The sequence below is a fragment of the Arctopsyche grandis genome, chromosome 1 (genome assembly GCF_051622035.1).
Source record: "Arctopsyche grandis isolate Sample6627 chromosome 1, ASM5162203v2, whole genome shotgun sequence".
Lineage (NCBI taxonomy): Eukaryota > Metazoa > Arthropoda > Insecta > Trichoptera > Hydropsychidae > Arctopsyche > Arctopsyche grandis.
In genome coordinates, this window is record NC_135355.1 from 24,218,211 (window position 1) to 24,237,830 (window position 19,620).

Sequence of the window (19,620 nt, forward strand, 5' to 3'; positions counted from 1 at the left end):
TCAATCGACATTAGTGTGGAAACTATACGTTGACACTTTAGAGATAGTGGACTTTTCGCAAGGAGACCGACGAAGAAACCGCTCCTCATGAAGAAAATGATGAAAATGATAAATCAAATCAATCAATACACCTGAAAACATGTATGTATTTACATATGTACATGTTTCCCACGCAAAGGTCGACTTGATCACGTTGGACCAGAGAAACTTAAATTATTTTGTATTTATTATATATATATATATATATATATATATATATATATATATATATATATATATATATATATATATATATATATATATATATATATATATATATATATATATATATATATATATATATATATATATATATATATATATATATATATATATATATATATACACATATAGATTAAATGAAATAAACACAATGTGAATTGTGTCTATTAATGGGTAGCAAGTAGCAACTTAACAATAAAAATAATGTAAGTTGTGGGGAAAAAATCAAATAATAAAAAAAACTGTATCGCATCACACAGTTTGTGAAGCGATAATATTATGCTATCAAGCAATAAACAGTATGTTGCTTCAGTGGGAGGCGAGACGTCGAGATGAAAGCTCTCATAGTGGCGATGTCGATAATTGGGCTGGCCACTCTACCTCCGGGTAATTCGGCCGTAGCAGTGATACCAGCACTCCAATTGGCTGTGAGTGCAGTTGGTGCAGTAATGCATGCTTGGACACATTTAAAAGCGCACAAAGATGTCAAGTTAGGTGACCTAGCCGGAAGTTTAAATACACTACAAGATCAGATGCAGGTCATAGACAGTGTGGTGAAGAATACAGAGGCACAAATGTACGGACTAGTGTCTCAACTGAGCAAAAACACACGGACAGAACTGAAGCTACACGAGCTCAGCGAGCTTGTATCCCGCATCAGCTCGACTTCAAAACTTATGCACGAATATATGAAGAATCCGAACACTACAGAGAGAATAACGCTGGAAGATTTCGCAATGTGGTGTGTCTCGCACAATCCAGACTCGGTGTCAGGGCTTCTGGAAAGAATAAGCATGATTACTTCACCCGTGTCGAATCCAGGTCTTATCAATCCTGGCGTTTTGAATATGCTGTTGGAGACAATGAAGGTATACTCAGTCCGCTCTAGGAAGAGACTTAGGAAAAACGTACACGCTATCTCTCTCACCACCTCTCGACCAATAGCATTTCGTGCAGACAGTAGAACACTATACGCGCAAAATGTCATTGGTTGAAATTGGATTGAGAAGGACAGCATATGCGTTTTACCTATATAAGTGTCATCCTATACTGGATGGACAATAATAGTAATTCTATTCAAGAGACAGGATATCGTAAATTTGGTGTGATGTTTGCTCATTCGTTACAGGAGTCGAATCATTACATGTGGGACATGCAGCAGTCACCAAATCAATTGCTATATAATATGTACAACACTATCATCTTGACAGAGATCAAAGGATTCGCCATGATGCAGTATTCTTGGATGATTTTGAGCGTATATGGCAAAGGTTTGCGCAATGTGAATAATTATGTAGGATAGAACAAATATAAATAAAAATGTTTCGTTGATAAACCCAAGTTAATGAGAATGAACTTTGATAAAATATAAATTTCTTTCAGTCATTATCAGGCGACGCCACAAATAAATAATACACAGATGTTACTTAGAAAATTAATAATAATTATAAATAAGTAACAATTTTAATATACATTTTGAAAATTAAGTCGTTTATAGTATAATATAATAATTTTTAGGTAATTTTACCATTGAATCGAAAGTATCAAAACAACAATATGAACAAAGAATAATCATGGCAGTGGCAGCTTGTAAAAGAATTATGGGAGAATCCAGTCGAGTTTTATGGAGAAATGATCCGAAGCAACACATTGAAGGTTATATTATATTTACTCGAATCAATAATTTATCACTAATAGAAATGCACTGTGGGATGAAGACATCTCCAACACACTTGCACTTTCCTATTTTGACCGACACTCATTTATCACGACCGAGATCGAGTCTAATGGATGAATCTAAGCCAGAAAAAGGGTGTATTGTCTAATGATTAGACAGTACAACTTTTCCTTAGCTTGTGTCATACTTCATCTAAATACTTGTTCAGTACCATTCCCGTATCCGTTTCCTGTCTCTCTTTTCTATTCCATATTTCTCTAATTATTTTATTTTATTTAGGCGAAACATACATATCCTTAACTCGCTTACTACAAGGATACATCGAAAACGAAGTGGATATGAACGGAGACGGTATGTGTCGATATAACTGCGCCTTCTATCAGTTGGCTACAAACAGGGGTTGTTTTAAGGAACAATTCTGTTCTAAACAAAAAGCATGTAATGGAAAAATAGTCGAGTGCAAATTTGTAGAATCGGACATGAATATATGTCAATCGGTATAGTTTCTATGATAAACACAATAGCTATTATACAACATTAAATTCGATAACACGGACATTTCAATTCTATTAATTTGTGATTTTTTAGGACAGATATTCAAAAAGGCGTTATGAATGGATCGAATACAAAACTTCGAAAACTTATGGTCGCAAGAAAGCGTGCTCGAAATCCACCACAAAGGTATACGACTCATTTGAAGTAAAACTTTTCGATATGTGAATTTGTATGTAATTAGTAATTGAAGGGTTAAAGTCTAATAGTCAATTTAAGATTTAAGTTAATAATGAGGAATTGATCCAATAGACTTCCCAATTTTTCAATTACGCAAATATGTACAATGTAACGAACATTTGAAGGTAAAGTCATGGTGGCGATGGCTGTTTTGGCATTGCTCTTACTGCATGTGCGTCTGTGACCAGAGTGGACCAGACTCAGATAGATACTTTAGTTTGAAGGAGGAGCTCGCAGACGTCGCTAGGAATAAGTGAGTACATATGTTTGTATGTTTCATTTGAACGAAGTTTCGATATACCGAGATTTAAAATTGTCAATTTTAGGGTTGTTGTTGGTATGCAATTTGTAAAACTTAAACGGATAATATACATGCAAATATGCGAAGGGATACTATTGCCAGGTGGGAAGATAGATAAGGAAAGTGTAACGTGGAAAGAGATTCGTCCTATGGATTTGAAATATGCCAAAATATACAAGGAATATCATGAACTGTCGAACGAACAGAGAGCAATCGATCTAGATGATTTGGAAGGACCCCATGGATACATAATGACAGGAGTCCGATTTAAGAAGTTAGGACCACATCTGAATTTCGAAATCCAAACAATGCCGTTCAATTTCGAAACAGGCGAATTGCATAAAGACAAGTATGTTTGGATAAGTAATGACAACACGCCAGTGACAATTAACAAGATAAGGTATAAGCTTTTTTTTTTAAATAACAAAAATATACCAGGAATCGAATAACATGGTTTATTTCATTTAGGACACCATTGACACTAGACGCTCCAGATGTTCCAACGATCACGAACTTACCTTCAATGCCTGATTCAGTCAACAACCAATATGTTAAATTTACACATACGGATTTTGTTAAGGATGCAGCGCAAACTACAATACCATTCTTGGATAAACAACCAGTGATATCTAAAATACCAGTACCGTTGAGCGGCGCTGGTATCTATCACAAAGGTGTTTATGGTTCAGGAGGATTTGTAGCACCTAAAATATTCACATACGATTATTCAAACCATTTTGAAGTACTGTTTAAATTAGAATCCGAAAAAGAAACACAAACGGAAAACACAGTCTCGGAAATTGAAATTATTGATGATGAAACATCCTCCTCGAATGAAGCCACCTCAGAAGGGTTTATTAATTTTTTTAACGAAAATGCAGTGTAATATAATTTATTTGAAGATTATGCTTACTATAATACTTTAAGGAAAGTAAGATTTTTTTTAATCTAAGTTCAAACGTTAAGTAATAAAATTATATCTAAAATTCATGGTTTTGAAATAAAAAAAAAGATAAGACCATATATGTTATGGCAACATGTATAATATAAATGTGAAGAAATGTTAGTAAAATAAATGATATAAAAGGTCGGATGAAATAATTATAGTACCAATCATGCAAATCAATGTTCCTTTGTCCGTCTGTACCCTCTGAACATGTCATTGAACGATCATTTAAACAACAGTGTCAAAATCAAAATCTCACAGCTTCCATTTTAATCTATGTAGGAAATAAGTAAAAAAGTTCATAACAGAGATGGAAATTTATTAACTAGAGAATCAGTAAAAAATATTCTAGCAGCAAATCTATGGACATATAATATTATTAACTAGAGAATAAGTAAAATGATCATAGTAGCAGAATGTACAAATATTAGATTTGGAGAGCCACAGGATATCCTGTGATTAGAGTTAACTCTCAACCACAATCATATCAATTAGTCAGCTCATTAAAGGTTACATATACATACTTATTATATATTTTATACTTACTAAATATTTTACTGATATTTATTTGAATATTAAAACGTACAATCAGAATGTGCGTATCGCGTATAAATTCAAATAAATAAATAAAAAATTTCAAGTAAATAAATAAGTAAATTTTCCTAATCTGAGATCAACAGTCAAGAAAAAGGTAAATAGACGATAGGGAGTTTAAACATATTGGCATGTATGTGCAAACACCCATCGTAAAATAAACATATATACATTGCAATAATGTAACAAATAGGAAAAAAATAATGATTTATATGAATTCAAGGTGTCAAGGTGGCAATGTCACATACAGAAGGGGTGTGGAGGGCCTTGACCCCCCTCCCATCCTCCTAAAAAAAAAATAGAAAAACTTACACTAAAAATGTGAAGTAACGTTCAGTTTGACAGACAAAATAGGAGGTTATGGAAACAGAGTCGGTGATTATTCCGCACAAAGCGATCTCGCACACGTCACTAAAATTTAGATCACGGAATTTCTGGCACCCAAAAATTTCATCTACCGACCTACGGGACCTATCCAACAAACGTACTTTATTGGAAACTAGTGTTGTGCCCGTTGATTTTTACGGGTGGTTTTGAAAATGAATTGAAACACGAATAAAAATAAAGTTATATGTTATATAAGTATAATGTAAGGTAATTTGTAGGCGCACGTACACGTAATATTAATCGTAATAAAAAGTGGCACATTATACACTTAGCGATCTAACCCGTTCGAAATGATGAACGAATGTGTGTGTGTGTGCATCTCTAGAATCCAGAATCAAATGGCTGGTTTCGGAAAGAAATTGATGCACGAATTAGAAATTACGAAGTGATACATTTTGTGCATCACCGACGCCACTAGCACCTCCGGCGCCCTGGGGGCTTTGCCCCCAGCGCCCCCGACGCCCAGAGCGCCTCCGGCCCTTCGGGGTCTTCGCCCCCGCGCCCCTCTGACACCTCCGGCGCCGGCAATTCGGTCAAATTTCGGAAGAGGCTTTTCAGAAAAGCCTCTAAATAAATTCCAGTGATAATAATTTGTTTTTCGTGCGATATATTAGTTATGAATTACTTTTTTTATCACACAGCTTTACTTACGTGTGCGCGAGCAGGATATAAGGGGATATCACCTAGTCCTCTTGTATCCTGCTCTCACATACGTTAGTAAGGCTGGGCGACAAAAATATGGGGATTTCCACGCACGTCACTGGTAGAGATATTCTATTATCAGCGTACAGCACCGACAAGGAAAGGTTAATAATGAGTTCACCGCTCTGATTGAATCACAAATCGTAAATATGTCGTTCTAAAATTAGCCTATTCGTCATATTGGTTGGGGAAATAACGACTGTTTATGGATGTACAGACCCATAACTTGTGACAAATTTGACAAACATGTGGGAAACACGTATTTATTTTAACACTGGTAGATAGATTGAATAGCAACCCACATGTGGTGGTGAAAAAAACCGAAAATTTTGAAACTGGGGATGAAAGAAACAAAGAATCAGTTCACGGTCAGTTTTCGCCCTGTTAACCCATTTGAACCCACGCGGTCAGTTATGAACTTACTCGATGTATGCCAGCGCGGTCATTCACGGCATTTTACAATTTTGCGTCGTAAAATAAAGGGATCACTCAGGCCGGCCGTAAAACCTTTCGTTACGCTTGGTTAGATGTTGGTGATGAATTTTAAGAAAGTCACACGAAATTAAATCAGTTCCTTTTGTAGTTTTGAGGGAATAACATCGAGCGCTTTTCGACTTGCAGATATGTCGAAGAGAAAACATACGTAAGTTTTTTATTTTTACATATTTATCTTTATGTTTCTAATACAGTAGGACTTATTGTATAATATGCATAAGAGAAATTGCGTTTATATATCTCATATTCCTGAAAAAAAAATCAAAAGTCGACGGAGTCGTATATGACTCCTTGGGATAATGACACATATTTTTTTCCAGAGAATGCAATTTTACTACTGCAGAGATACGGGAAGAAATTGATAATTGGGATGAGTCTCAACTTCCGGATTCCACATACATACATATTATCACCCCTGGAAACTGATATTCGGTTAAAGAAAAAAGTAGGGTGGAAATCAATCAACCATTTAGTATAAATATGTATAATAAATATATGGTTGGGGTTGATCTAATGGATAACCATATTTCTAACTATAACATAAGTATTAGAGGGAAAAAATGGTACATGCCTATTCTGTTTTGGAACATCGATGTAGCTGTGAATAACGCTTGGATTCTAAGTAAAAGTTTTGGTTGTAAATTTGATAAATTAGGATTTATCAGACAGGTAACAGAGACGTTGTGCAAGTGTTATGGTCAAAAACGAAAACAATTGGTCCCATTCAGACCCGGCAAAGTTAATCAAAATCAAAAGGAAGTTGGAAGACATTTGATATTGGTCAAACAGAAAAGGAGAAATTGTGGACACTGTAAAAATAAAACGTTTTCCGTTTGTGATAACTGTGAAATTCCATTGCATGACAAATGTTTTGTACCGTATCATAATAATTAATTATTTTGTCTTCATGTATTTTGTTTTTACGACTTTTGAACCCAAAATCTCGTTTATGACATTTCTTCTTTTAAAAGGGTGCACCCTTTTTTTTTGTTGACGATGTGTATATGTCACAATATATGTACCTACGTGTGTTATGTTATGCGATTTGAAAATATCATTTTATCGAAGAGATGCGTGTTTGTTATTTTTAGAATTAATTTTATAAATTTCTTAACAATAAAATTACAAATAACCAGTGAGAAAGTATTATAACTGATTATGTGACTCCATTGTGATTTTTGTTTTATTTTAAAAAACATGTTTCATTAGCCCCAAAGGTCGTTCACGACACCACCTTGAAAAAAAATTAAAAATGTTGAAAAATCAATTAATTATCCATCCCTATCCTATAAAAAATATTTCCCATGAAATAACTCAAAGATTTTGGAAAATAAACGAAAAAATAGTCCTGGGCACATGGGACATGTGTTTTCACGCGAGCTCTGGGTTCAAATGGGTTAACACGCTGCGTAAATTAACAATTATTGACTTAAAAATAGACTTATGATTTAATTATTTTTAAATATTTTAAATATAAGTTGTTAATTAATATTATTGTGTTTTTACGTTCGCTTTAATATATTTTTTGATTTTTTAATCAAAAACTTTTTTTTTAAATGGCTCCAAAAAAACCATTTCAGAAGATGTGAAAATGGCCATTGCAACGCTTATTAGTGAAAAAACATAGTTACAGACAAATTGCAAAAAAAAAAATCATGTTTCTCACCCTACGGTAGCCCATATTGCACAATTGGTGCAATCGGGAGTTTCTCCAACTGCTACATTATATGACAAATGTGGGAGAAAACGAAAAACCACACCGCGAACGGATCGAAAAATCATCACCATAGCTTTGGAGAACCGTAAGGTGCCTAATAAAGGCATTCAAGCTATTCTGAACCAAGAGGGTATCGATATTTCCACAAGGACGATGCAACGTAGATTTCGTGAAGTTATCGTCAAGAGCCGAACTCCCATAAAAAAGCCAAAATTGACACCAACGATGAAAAAAAGCTCAGGAACATCAGCAATGGACTGTTGATGATTGGAAAAAGTTATTGTTTAAATATTAATATTAAACTAAAAAATACTTGATAACCTCCTATGTACTAATTTTTCATTCATTTTAGGTTTGTTTCTCTGACGAAACAATTCTAAGGACAATGACAGATGTTGTCCAATACATCAGAAGACGACCTTCCGAGAAGCTAAGCGACGAATGCACCATTCAAACAACAAAATATAATGCATCTGTATGGTGTGGTCCGTTATTAGCGGAAAAGGGGCTGGACCCGTACATTGGGGCAGGATCAATACAAAAAAAATTTGTTGAACGTATTTTTGCCTTATTTTGAATCAGAGGGGATGAATGCGCATAATTACATTTTTATGCAAGATGTCACACGGCCAAAACAATTAACAACTATCTGACCATAAAAAAAGTTCGAATTTTGTTATGGCCAGGTAATTAACCGGAATTAAATCCGATTGAAAATTGTTGGCGGTATTAAAAAGTATTTTTTATAACAGCCCTAATACTACGTTACATAATTTAAAAGAAAAAATAATAGATACATGGAAAAATAATTCAAAAATCAAAAAAACAATACAGTCATGCATAGAGATCAATTCGGGCTGTTATAAAAAATAGGGGAGGGACAACTAAATATTAAGTTAATTACATTTTTTTTGTAAATATTATTGATGAATATATTATGCGTGTATAATAAAAAGTTGTTTCATTTCCTGTTCTAAAATTTAACAAAATCGACAAAAAACGAGTTTTACGCTAGTGGTAAGAACATGCTGTCATGGGTCTGTATATACCTGGAAATGTTCACACACATTGCGTAGGGTAGAGTAGCATTTTTTTTTAAGATTCACTGCCCTTAACGAAATCAAAAGCAACAATCCCCCTCCTCCTTTGTATTTGAGCACGTTAAATGGAGCCTATCACACTATCAATATTATCACGCGATCCATACTGACAGTGTAATAGGTCAGTATCGTGATAATCATTAGTGAATGGCATGCGTCAATAAAAACCACAGTAACCACATAAAATTTCATAAATTGGTAAACCGTAAATAATTTTTTCTACTACCAGTATACCGGTAAATGAAAAAAGTTTATTAGATGTTATTATTTATTAGATGTAACTGTTTGTGGTTACTTTTTTTAAAAACGTTAACCTAGATGTCGATTTGACATTAAATGTCGTTTTGACATTTATCGTGTAATTTATTTTTACAGCCGTGCCAAAAATAGTAACCACTGTTAGTATTTCAAGTACATATAGTAAAAAAATTAAAAAAAATATAGTTTTGTAAAATCCTTATGAAAAACCATGTACTGAAAATCATGGTAAAAAACGGTTCGGTGATTACTAGTCACCGGAGCCTGAGGGGACCGTGTATTGTTCAAAGGTTGTAAATGCATTGTTAAAGGTTTGCCGAACAATGGATAGCACTGTGACTATCCTACCTCTAGTGATTACTAGTCAAATGTGAACCGGTCACTCTTTAAATTCGACCAATTTTTGCGTGTGACCAGTTTTTTCGTGACCAATTTTCGGGTGTCGGGTGATCACGTTTGACCGATCTAGAGCGACCGGTTGTCCTGTGACCGGTTCACATTTGACTAGTAGTCCGTTTACCGTAAAAAACGATGATAGTGTTGCGTAGGGGTGGGTGGCGTTATTTTAGAGAGGGGCATTATTTTTATTTGCCGGGCCGATAAATGGCACCCATTTTAAAATTCTATGTATTTAAAATTATTAATTTCATTTGTTCTTGAATTAAGAACGTATTGTGGACAATGATAATAATTTGAAAGTTGTAAATTTTGGTAGCAAAGGCCGATTTCGGGGCCCCCAAACGCACGCTTATTTTCAATGTATGATAAACCGGCGCTGCACAATCCACAATACGCCATTCGAATCGATTTTTAATTAATGTAGTATTTACCGATGGCGAACTTTTGGCCATCGATATTATAGCTCGTGCAACGAAAGCTGGCACGTACCAATACAAACACGTATATTGTATCCGTGAAGATATGAATAAGATTTTTTGTATCTGTTTTCTAGGACAATCAGTTGGTCCCTTTCATACGCACCCACTTTCCGAGCATGACAGAAACAACAATTATTTTTTGTATTGCTCGGTGATTTTTGCTCAGTGATCAAGTGTGCACTACAGGGTGATTTTTTCCAGTTTCACTGGTCAGTCACCGATCAACCCCCACAAACTGACGTAACGCGTTCTTATATTGTTTGCTAATTGGTTAATTGGAGTTAGTTCATTAGAATTAGTGGATATATGATAATAAAATGCTTTGTAATAAAATTGGATCTGGGAAAACACTAACGGGACAATCTCGCGAAATTGTGTATAATGTTTTCAACTATTTCATGGATTGTGTATTGAATAGTGAAAGTGACGAAAGAAATAGTTTTATGAAAAATTTATATGCTTCAACTGCGGAAGCGACTGGTGTTTCTAAAAGAAGTGTTCAGCGAATTGTTTGTGAAGTACGAAATCAATTTGTGGTGGCTAATAAACCGCCAACATCGCAACCTTCAATATCGGAGCCATCAACGACACAACCTATATCCTATAATAAAAAACAATAAACAAAATCATCAAGAGTTTGTACTTGATAAAATCTTGGAAGCTCACAAAATCTTGGAAACATGAAGAAAAATTTATTGAACTGGAACCAAAACTCGATAATTTAACGGACAATTTCATTGACATTATAAAAGTAGAATATTCTGATAGCGAATATATGGATTCTTCAAGTGATGGAGAATTAAGTGGCGTAGAAGAATTATGATACGACATTGTATAGAAACAGAAGACTATCCAAAACGAGCAAAGAAGTAACGAATTAAAGAAAATCAGAAAAGGTTAGTAAAACTAGAAGTACGTTTAGTAGTAGAGTAGTAAAAGTAAAGTCTTATAATAGAAAAGTTTGAAATTGAAATTCAAAAATAAGATTATAAAATGAACAATGTATTTATTTAGATTAGAAACACTTCCGGTTCGGGTAGACTTTCTGGGTGTAAATGTACTGCGGCATTATCCAAAGATCGCCGCAATATTTTTTTTGTAAGTTTATTTTATTATTATTTATGACAAGTTCTGACTTAGCTACAAAATTCTGAAGCCGACAAACAATTCTATGCAAAATAATGAAAAAATATTTTGATGGTCTAGGCACCCAACAGTAAACAAATTTGAAGTGAGCAAATAAACAACAAAGTGTAGCGCTTTCTTTGCGAATTTATTTTATTATATTTGTAACGGTCGGGACTTAATACTAGCCGACAAAGAAGAATGTCTATACATAATAATGAAAAGGACTGCATTATTATCAAAATTCGAACACTTTTAAAATCACTTATTTCCTGTTTAATATAATTTATATCCTATATTTTTTTCTCATTTTTTAATTCGTATTAATTTTTGCATACGTACGTTTGTTTTACTTATAATTTAAAAAAATGCTATTTATCATTTTATTCGTGGTACGTATTAAAATATTAAATAAATATGCCACCCAAATTATATCATAGATCTTAAAAACATTACACGATCGGTTGAAATAAAATATATAAATAACAGCCTGTATATGAAAAATGCATTTGTATGAGTACTGTGCACGCGCCTTCTGTAGCTAATAGACCTGTACAATCCCTAGTAATACCCCCATAGTATCGCGGCAGTTGGCTATTCTGCACATCAGCGGTCAACAACGCCAGTCACAGTCACCAGTCACCACTCACCACTCACGACACACAATTCGACTCGATAGCCGATCAGTAGGGGCACGACAGCCCACGGAGCCGGACGTGAGCAGCTGCGCACTCTATAGCCGTCTTTATCGGTAACATTAAAATAAAAGGAAGGGGGGGACGCCAGACGACTTCCTTTGTCCACTAATTGGCGCGACGTGCTATGCGTACCAAATAAACCCCAGCACACACCGAATTTCACAATGACAATGACGGTGCTCCTACTATGCTGCACGGTGCTCGCAATATGCACCAGCGCGAGCGCGTATCTTCGCGACGAGAATCCGCTCGCGGAATCCACGGGTCTGGACGCGGCTCGCAGGGACCTGATCTCGATGGTGGACAAGGTGATCACGGACGTCGAAGATCCCAATTCCAAAAGGCCCGGCCGGGATGTCGAGGTCGCGAAAGTGTTCGACGCTTTCGACCAGAGGCTGAAGAGACACTCCTCGCCGTACGATTCGTGGTACAAAGGAAAGGTCGTCGAGTCTTTCTGGGTGTGGACTGTGCTCGCCAAGGACCTGGCCGGCATCGACAAGATGTACGCGACTTTCGCTCGGTTCGTCCGCCACCAGGCCAACGAGAGGGTCCAGTCTCCGCACTCGGATTGGATGACTCTGATCAACGGCCAGCTGTCGGGGAGGTCGGCCCACAAGTCGGCGGAGCAGATCGACAAGATCGTCATTCACGGAAGTCTGTACAGGCAGATCCTCGAGGTATGATGTGATATTCAATAAAACGGTAACAAGAATTGCATTTTGTTATGCAATTCAAATTTTGCTTTTTAATATTTTATTTAGATTATGGAGGCAGCCATATTAAACTAGTAGTATTTCATTCAAAGTAAGTTTTGAGCTTAAAATTATTTTGGCAGGTCTAAAAACCATATTCCAATTTCTAAAAATATTCTCAAGTATAGTTTACATACTGATTATGAAGTTTACTCAATGTATATAAGATAATATTTTATCAAAAAATCAATTTTTAGTAAATATAGTATGTACTCAACTTTGAGTACTACAAAAACGTATCGTTATGTTTTTGTGTTATATATATTAAAAGTAACTATGAATTTAAAACAAATACTGTGTCTGATTATGAGAAAAGGCAATTATAGACAAAGCTAACCTTGAAAAACTGCAGAAAATAACGTAGTGTAGTAGTCACGGCTTACTGTGGTTTGCCATTTGAAACATTGAAATCACATTTCAAATGAAAATTGATCAGCGCAATACAAACCAAGTGTTGAATGCAGTCAAAACAAGAGGGAATGTTAATGGATGAAAAATGAGATTCAAATTCAAGAGCAATTTGTGTTCCATTGAACAGCAAATTGTGTTTCGAAAACAACAATACAACCACACATAAGATAAAAAAAAAACCGTGTAGTTAGAAAAAATAAGATAAAAAAATCTTGCAAACACGCATCAGGTAAATTAGCATTCGCAGAATTGACAATAATTTGGCGCACGTTCTGCGAAAAGAATCATATTCGGCATGGCTCCTTTCAATCGCAAACTGTGTCATAATTTCATTATTGCTACACAAGCAGGTATTCGAGAATATTCAGCGGACATTTTATACACCTGATTAGAAAGTGGCAAAGTAACTGTACATATGGTATAAACATATAATAAGAAAATCAATAACAATGAGTAATTCACGGCAAATAACTGCGCTTGACAAAGAATAATTAATTTGTTTTTTTCCCAGGAGGCGAAACGTAACACATGTGCGATGCAGATGTCAATGCAGCAAATTATCTACAACACTTACAACACTGTGAACCTGGCTCAGATCAAAGCGTACGCCATGACACAATTCTCCTTGATCCTGCTCAAAATCTACGAAGACGGTATTAACTAATTCACCCTTGTTATTTAGAATTCACGATAAATTCGATATTGACTACGAAAATCAGCTCTCGCGTACAATAAATGAGCGATTGCTCATTTGTTTTGGTCAATTATTGCGAAATGTGTACATAAAAATAAAAATTATAGCATGAAGGTAAAATGATATCAACGTTAAAGGTCAATGCCACTATTCGTTGACACTTGTACGCATTTTCAATGAGAATATTTATCACAAATATATATGAATTTCAGGAAATTCCACGGATGAAGCAATTAAAGCGAGAGATGCTTATCAGAAGCGAATCAGTACGGAAATGGTGTCCCTCAAGAGTGCTCTGGTTCAGGCCAGTCGAACAGTTTTGCGTTGTGATCCCCATCGTCACGAAGAAGGTATTGAAATTTTGTGAGCTATAACAATATTTATGTAAATGCGAAAACTACTAAAGCTGTCCACATCATCATCCAGGAAAAACCTACGTGGCTCTCACCCGTCTTTTACAAGGATACGTCGAAAATGAAGTGGACATGAACGACCAGAACGCATGCCGTGAAAACTGTGCATACTATCAAGTGGCGAAAAATCACGGATGTTTCAAGGATCAATTCTGTTCGCGTCAACCACCGTGCAATGGAAAGATTCTGTCCTGCACGTACATAGACTCGGACATGTCAATCTGTCCCTCGGTACAAAACCCATGATCGATTTGGTAATACATATCTAAAATCCGCATCAATCTCATTGAATGTATTGTCATTTTTTTTTAGAGTAAAACTTCAAGTAGACGATACGAATGGATCGAATATGAGAATGGGAGAGTCTTGGGGAAAAAAGGATCGTGTATGCGCGGCCAAACTAAGGTAAAAACGTCGTTACAATGAATTTTTTTCTTTCATATACATATTTAAGTTAATATTATGCAAAAGCATAATCAGTTCCAAAGTTTATGATTATGCAAATATAATGACAATGTAAATATTAGGTGGACTCTTGGTGGAGATGGCTATTCTGGCATTGTTCATACTGTATGTGCATTTGCGATCAAAACGGGCCTGATTCGGATAGGTACTTCAGTTTAAGAGAAGTCACATCTAATGTTAAAAACAACAAGTTAGTTTACATGACATATTTGACAGATTGCTTCCAAGCTTGCCTCAAATCTATTAACGACTTGCCTATTCCGACAATGAACCCTATTGAGTATCGCATTATCTCTAAAGAACCGGTTGAATCGTGATCGATTGCAACATCTTACGACAGTTTCGTACGCTTTGTTTAAATGTATTTGTTAAAAATAAAAACAGGTAGATTCGTGGTGGAGATGGGGCTTGTATCATTGTTCCTACTGTTTGTGTGTGTGCGACGAACCTAGCACAATGAGTGATCGTTATGTCAGCATGGATGAAGTCACAGCTGATGTTCTTCATCAAAAGTCAGTATCCACATTCTGATAACCATTTCAATCCACATCTGGTTTCGGTTAAACATTTTTTAACTTTTAAAATGTAATATTTTTACTTCTAATAATATGTACACTATACTAATATATCTATTTGCATGATAATAATATTAAATATTAACAAATCCAAAAAGAAAGCACAGTAAACAAATCTTAATTTAATGTTTAATCATGTAGTTTTACTTCCACAGGTGATGGTTTTTTTGAGATTCTGGTTTTCAGAATTGGGATACTATGTATAACAAGTAGTGCATGTTTCCTAACCATTTCCAAATATCCATAGTAAAATATAATTTTTTTTTTAAATCACAATTTGTAATACTTATGTTTTGAAATCTAGGGTAGTTACTGGATTACGATTTGTCAAAGTTAACAGAGTGATTAACATTCAAATAAGCGAAGGCAAATTATTACCCGGAGGTAAAATAGATCAGAATAGCGTCACATGGAGTGAAGTTAAATCTAAAAATTTAAAATACTCTGTCAGAGGAAAAGATTACCACGAGATGTCTAACGAAGAGCGAGCAATCGATTTGGATGACTTGGAAGGACCCCAGGGATATGTATTAACGGGAGTGCGTTTCAAGAAACTAGGCAGTCATTTGAATTTTGAAATACAAGTAATGCCGTACAATTTCACAACGGGAGAGTTGAATAGTCACAAATATGAATGGATCAGCAACGACAACACTGATGCATCTGCTCACAAACCAAGGTACTTTTGGTTTTATACTAGTCCTTAAGTATGTAAGATGAAAAAACGATATTCACAAATTTTTAAATTTTCAGGTCCAAATTGAGTTTACGCAATCCGGATGTACCAACCTCAATATCGATACCATCGGTAGTTTTATCGACGTCAGATCAATTTATAGAATTCACACACTCCGATTTTGATAAGGATGCTGCTCAAAGCACAGTACCATTTTTGGACGCCCAACCGGTTGTTTCTGATATACATGTACCCTTGAGCGGAGCTGGCTTGTACCACAAGGGAATGATGGGGTCAGGCGGTTTCATTGCACCAAAAATTATCACTTACGACTATTCACAACACATTAACGATAATATTCCAGTGTTTTTGATAGATGATATGATGAATTAATTAGTTACATTCACTTTTAGATAAGTTAAATAGTGTCGGGTAGATTGATACATATTGTGATAATTTATTGTAGAAACAATATATTTTTCTCATTGTAATTGTGATGTATTTTAATTTTGTGTAAAATAATAATCGAAATGCATAATAAAAACTTAATATCTTTATATGTACCATGTTTCTTACAAGTGTTATAGTATTTGACGTTCCAACGAAGTATTTTTTAAATTAATGTATAGATGTAAGATATATGTATGAACAAATAGGATAAGTCAGTGATTGATTTCTTCGAATTTAATTTATACTTTCTCTATTTTTCAATAACTTAAATGTATCAAGTCATTATATATAATTGTATTTAAGAGAAATAAAATACCACAAAAAGAAACATGTGTATTATTATTACAAATTGGAAATCCTCTTTCAGATAAAATGTTGAGAGAACTCGAAACCAGAAAAACGTGATTATATATGTGCATACATTGAATATGATGGACAAGTCGGATTGCTACAATTACGGCATAATAATGGTTAAAATTCATTCTTACCTGAACCCTGAGGGGATGCATCATGAGTAGCATCAGCATGTCGGTGTGAGGTAATAAATCAGTGATTGGAACATCCATGTGTCTCACAGCCTGACAGATGAAAGCCGCCAAATACCGATGCAGTGGAAAATGAAAAGACGCCCGCATAACCTCAGACTGAAAAAAATATATATATATATATATGAAAAGAAGTCGATAATAACTTACAGAAAAATTGATATAAAAAAAATGAAACGAACCCTTTCCATATGCGGACGTGTAAAATAAATTCCATTCAGCCATTCGTTCAAGTAATTAACGCAATAACGAATCAATATTTTCGCCAAGTCTGCGTGAGTGCTATCGGTTAAATGTGAAATTATTGACCACATTGGATAAGCAGATGCTTCAAGTTCACACGAAAAAGCTGCATAGTATGAAGAAGGCTCAAATTCAACATGACTACCCAATTCTCTGACGTTAACGTTCATACCTGTAAGAAAACACGGTAGTGAAATACAATAGAATGAAATATCATTGTAATTTTTCATCGAAACGAATTTGTATAACGTACCTTGAAGCATCGATAGAAACTCGAACCACATATCAATTAGCGTATAATCTTGCAAGAAAACTAAGGCCACACTTTTATGCGAAAGTACGTTGTTAAAGTCTGATACTAACGGCCAATAACAATGTTCTTTCATAACACGCTTAGCACAATCGATGACGTAATGACAATTTTTGTCTTGATCTGTAAATAAAAACATGCATTAAGGCAACATTTATACACCATTAACATCGTAAAAATAAATATTTAACATACCGTGTAATGTGTTCTGTATTAATATTTTTGTCATCATTAACTTGAGAGATATAACCATAACGTGTAACAATGACAATTGATTAACCATTCGTAAGGCGAGTGCTTCGTTAGAAAACAGTTGTACAGACATATGAACAACACGATTACTCAACATATCAGGATCAGCTGACATTTCCAATACTAGGGGTATTCGAGCATAGTGCATTACAAATGTGCGCGTCAGGTGCTCCTAAAATTAAACAACCAAATTATAAAACAAATTTAGATCATTTATCAGAATCATATATAAAAATAACTCTTTTCTAACCTTATAATCCTGATCGGGTAACATATTCAATAAAAAACATACTACATTTTGAGGAAATTCGTATTTAAATGTCCAAAAGATAAATTCCTCTAGTAAAGTTGCGTGTTGCATTTTTTTACCAAGAGCTGGTAAATGTTTGTATCTAAAATTTTAAGTTATATTAAAAAAGTATATAACGTACTATAATTATACATCATAAGAAGGGCGCTCGATGGAGGGAAAGATAAAAATGGGGGGTAATCCAATTAGATCCAATCTAAGATACGCCGATGATTTTACTATCATAGAAGGGAAAATAGCGGATCTACTTCGTCGTCTGCAACATGAAAGCAGAATACTGGAACTCGACATAAACAGAGCGAAAACAAAGATTATGACGGTGGATCGTGTCATAAAGAGCATCCGTAGTGGAAGATCAGATAGAGCATCCGTCCTCATGGTCAACTCGTGAGGACGGATGCTCTATCTGATCTTGAAGTTGTACACGAGTTCATTAATCAGATGATGGAGGATGTGAGACGGAAATAAAAAGGCAGATTGGCATGGCAGAAAGCTCAGTGACGAATCTGAACAAAATTTCGAAAGACTGAGGCATCACCGTATCTACGAAAATTCGTCTAGTCCGAGGTTTGGGTTTCCCCTTTTTCTATACAGAGTGGAGACATGGACAGTACAAGCTCAAAAAAGGCAAATAATAGACGGTTTTGAGACTTGGTGTTGGAGACCGCTGCTTAGAATCCCTTGTACAGCAAGAACCAATGCGTTCATCCAGCAAAAGCTGAAGGTTGGCCATAGGATGCCATTTGTCTTAGGCGTATCCTCCAGGTCTTTGGGCACATTGTGAGGCGAGACCAGTATAGCCTGGAAAAATTGCTTATTATGGGAAGCAGAGGAAGACGACAATTGCAACAAGATAGAGTGAGCAGGTCAGGACTGCCACTGGGAAAAATGCATTAGAGTCACTGCGAGCTGTAGGGTGTCGAGAAGGCTGAAGAACCATGATGGGCCACATTATAGAAGTCCGAAGACGAGAAAATTACGACCCTCAGACACAAGGAAAGCGACGGGAAAGATACTTATACTTAGACATTTAATTGAACTTACTCGTCGGGCGGATCAGGTGATGGAAATGATTTAACTGCTCTTTCGTACATATTTTTTGAATTTTCCAAATACTCTCCATATGGGGTATCAGGAAATGGGGGTTCAACCAAACTTTTATAAACCTGTTAAAAAATTAATTTATGGAACTTTTTTATATTATACAATGTTCACATTAAATATAAAACAAAAAACAAAAACATACCTCAGGATTAATAAGTGTCTTTGTCATGACTTTCATCATCAATTCTCCCATATTATTGAATTCCATTAACATAGTTACATACTTTTCACATTCTTGGACGGCCAATCGATAAGCTTCCGAGTTTGGTTGAGGTCCCCAACTATCGAGTAAACAACCGTTAATAAAATCCAAAACATAATGTGATATCACAAGTAAAATAAAAAATATAAAAAACCTATTTTCTCTAAAATATTGGAGCAATCGTAAAATTAACCTAGGCATCATTGCTTCTGCTACACACATTAGATCTGAAGGTGCGGGACTTTTGCTAGCACAATTATTTACACCGTGATTACTGCAAAATCTGCAAAAGAAAATATTTCAAAATAAAATACATTTAAAATAGTATTATTTACAAAAGAAGCAT

At 35.1% G+C, this 19,620-nt stretch overlaps 3 protein-coding genes across 5 annotated transcripts in view; 2 read left to right on the plus strand and 1 right to left on the minus strand.

Annotated features, from left to right (window-relative positions):
• LOC143915925 (uncharacterized) overlaps positions 1-4,201 on the plus strand; it is a 23,656-nt gene extending 19,455 nt beyond the window's left edge. The window contains exons 1-8 of one of the 2 annotated variants that reach the window (XM_077436747.1): positions 566-1,130; positions 1,391-1,532; positions 1,780-1,917; positions 2,219-2,436; positions 2,528-2,620; positions 2,797-2,924; positions 2,998-3,372; positions 3,441-4,201. In XM_077436747.1, coding sequence (XP_077292873.1) covers positions 594-1,130; positions 1,391-1,532; positions 1,780-1,917; positions 2,219-2,436; positions 2,528-2,620; positions 2,797-2,924; positions 2,998-3,372; positions 3,441-3,858 — 2,049 coding nt within the window. In that variant the 5' untranslated portion in view covers positions 566-593 and the 3' untranslated portion in view covers positions 3,859-4,201. Of the gene's footprint in view, positions 1-565; positions 1,131-1,390; positions 1,533-1,779; positions 1,918-2,218; positions 2,437-2,527; positions 2,621-2,796; positions 2,925-2,997; positions 3,373-3,440 lie in introns of those variants that run through there. The other variant, XM_077436754.1, reaches the window with a different exon arrangement.
• The window catches only part of Ubr3 (Ubr3 ubiquitin ligase), a 62,681-nt gene that overhangs the window by 11,964 nt on the left and 31,097 nt on the right, over positions 1-19,620 (minus strand). The window contains exons 3-10 of the mRNA XM_077436737.1: positions 19,429-19,557; positions 19,215-19,353; positions 19,013-19,134; positions 17,909-18,050; positions 17,602-17,830; positions 17,350-17,529; positions 17,036-17,268; positions 16,797-16,952 (exon numbers count right to left, since the gene is read on the minus strand). Coding sequence (XP_077292863.1) covers positions 16,797-16,952; positions 17,036-17,268; positions 17,350-17,529; positions 17,602-17,830; positions 17,909-18,050; positions 19,013-19,134; positions 19,215-19,353; positions 19,429-19,557 — 1,330 coding nt within the window. The remainder of the gene's footprint in view (positions 1-16,796; positions 16,953-17,035; positions 17,269-17,349; positions 17,530-17,601; positions 17,831-17,908; positions 18,051-19,012; positions 19,135-19,214; positions 19,354-19,428; positions 19,558-19,620) is intronic.
• On the plus strand, positions 11,694-16,628 carry LOC143915942 (uncharacterized). 2 transcript variants are annotated; one of them, XM_077436764.1, is made up of 8 exons: positions 11,694-12,549; positions 13,547-13,688; positions 13,942-14,079; positions 14,156-14,373; positions 14,455-14,547; positions 14,670-14,797; positions 15,487-15,861; positions 15,936-16,628. In XM_077436764.1, exons 1-8 carry the CDS (start codon positions 12,037-12,039, stop codon positions 16,249-16,251), a joined length of 1,923 nt encoding a protein of 640 aa, XP_077292890.1. In that variant the 5' UTR covers positions 11,694-12,036; the 3' UTR covers positions 16,252-16,628. The 2 variants fall into 2 exon arrangements, with proteins under 2 accessions (XP_077292890.1, XP_077292900.1); XM_077436774.1 differs by lacking the exon at positions 14,670-14,797 and adding an exon at positions 14,992-15,119 and having other exon boundaries at positions 11,750-12,549.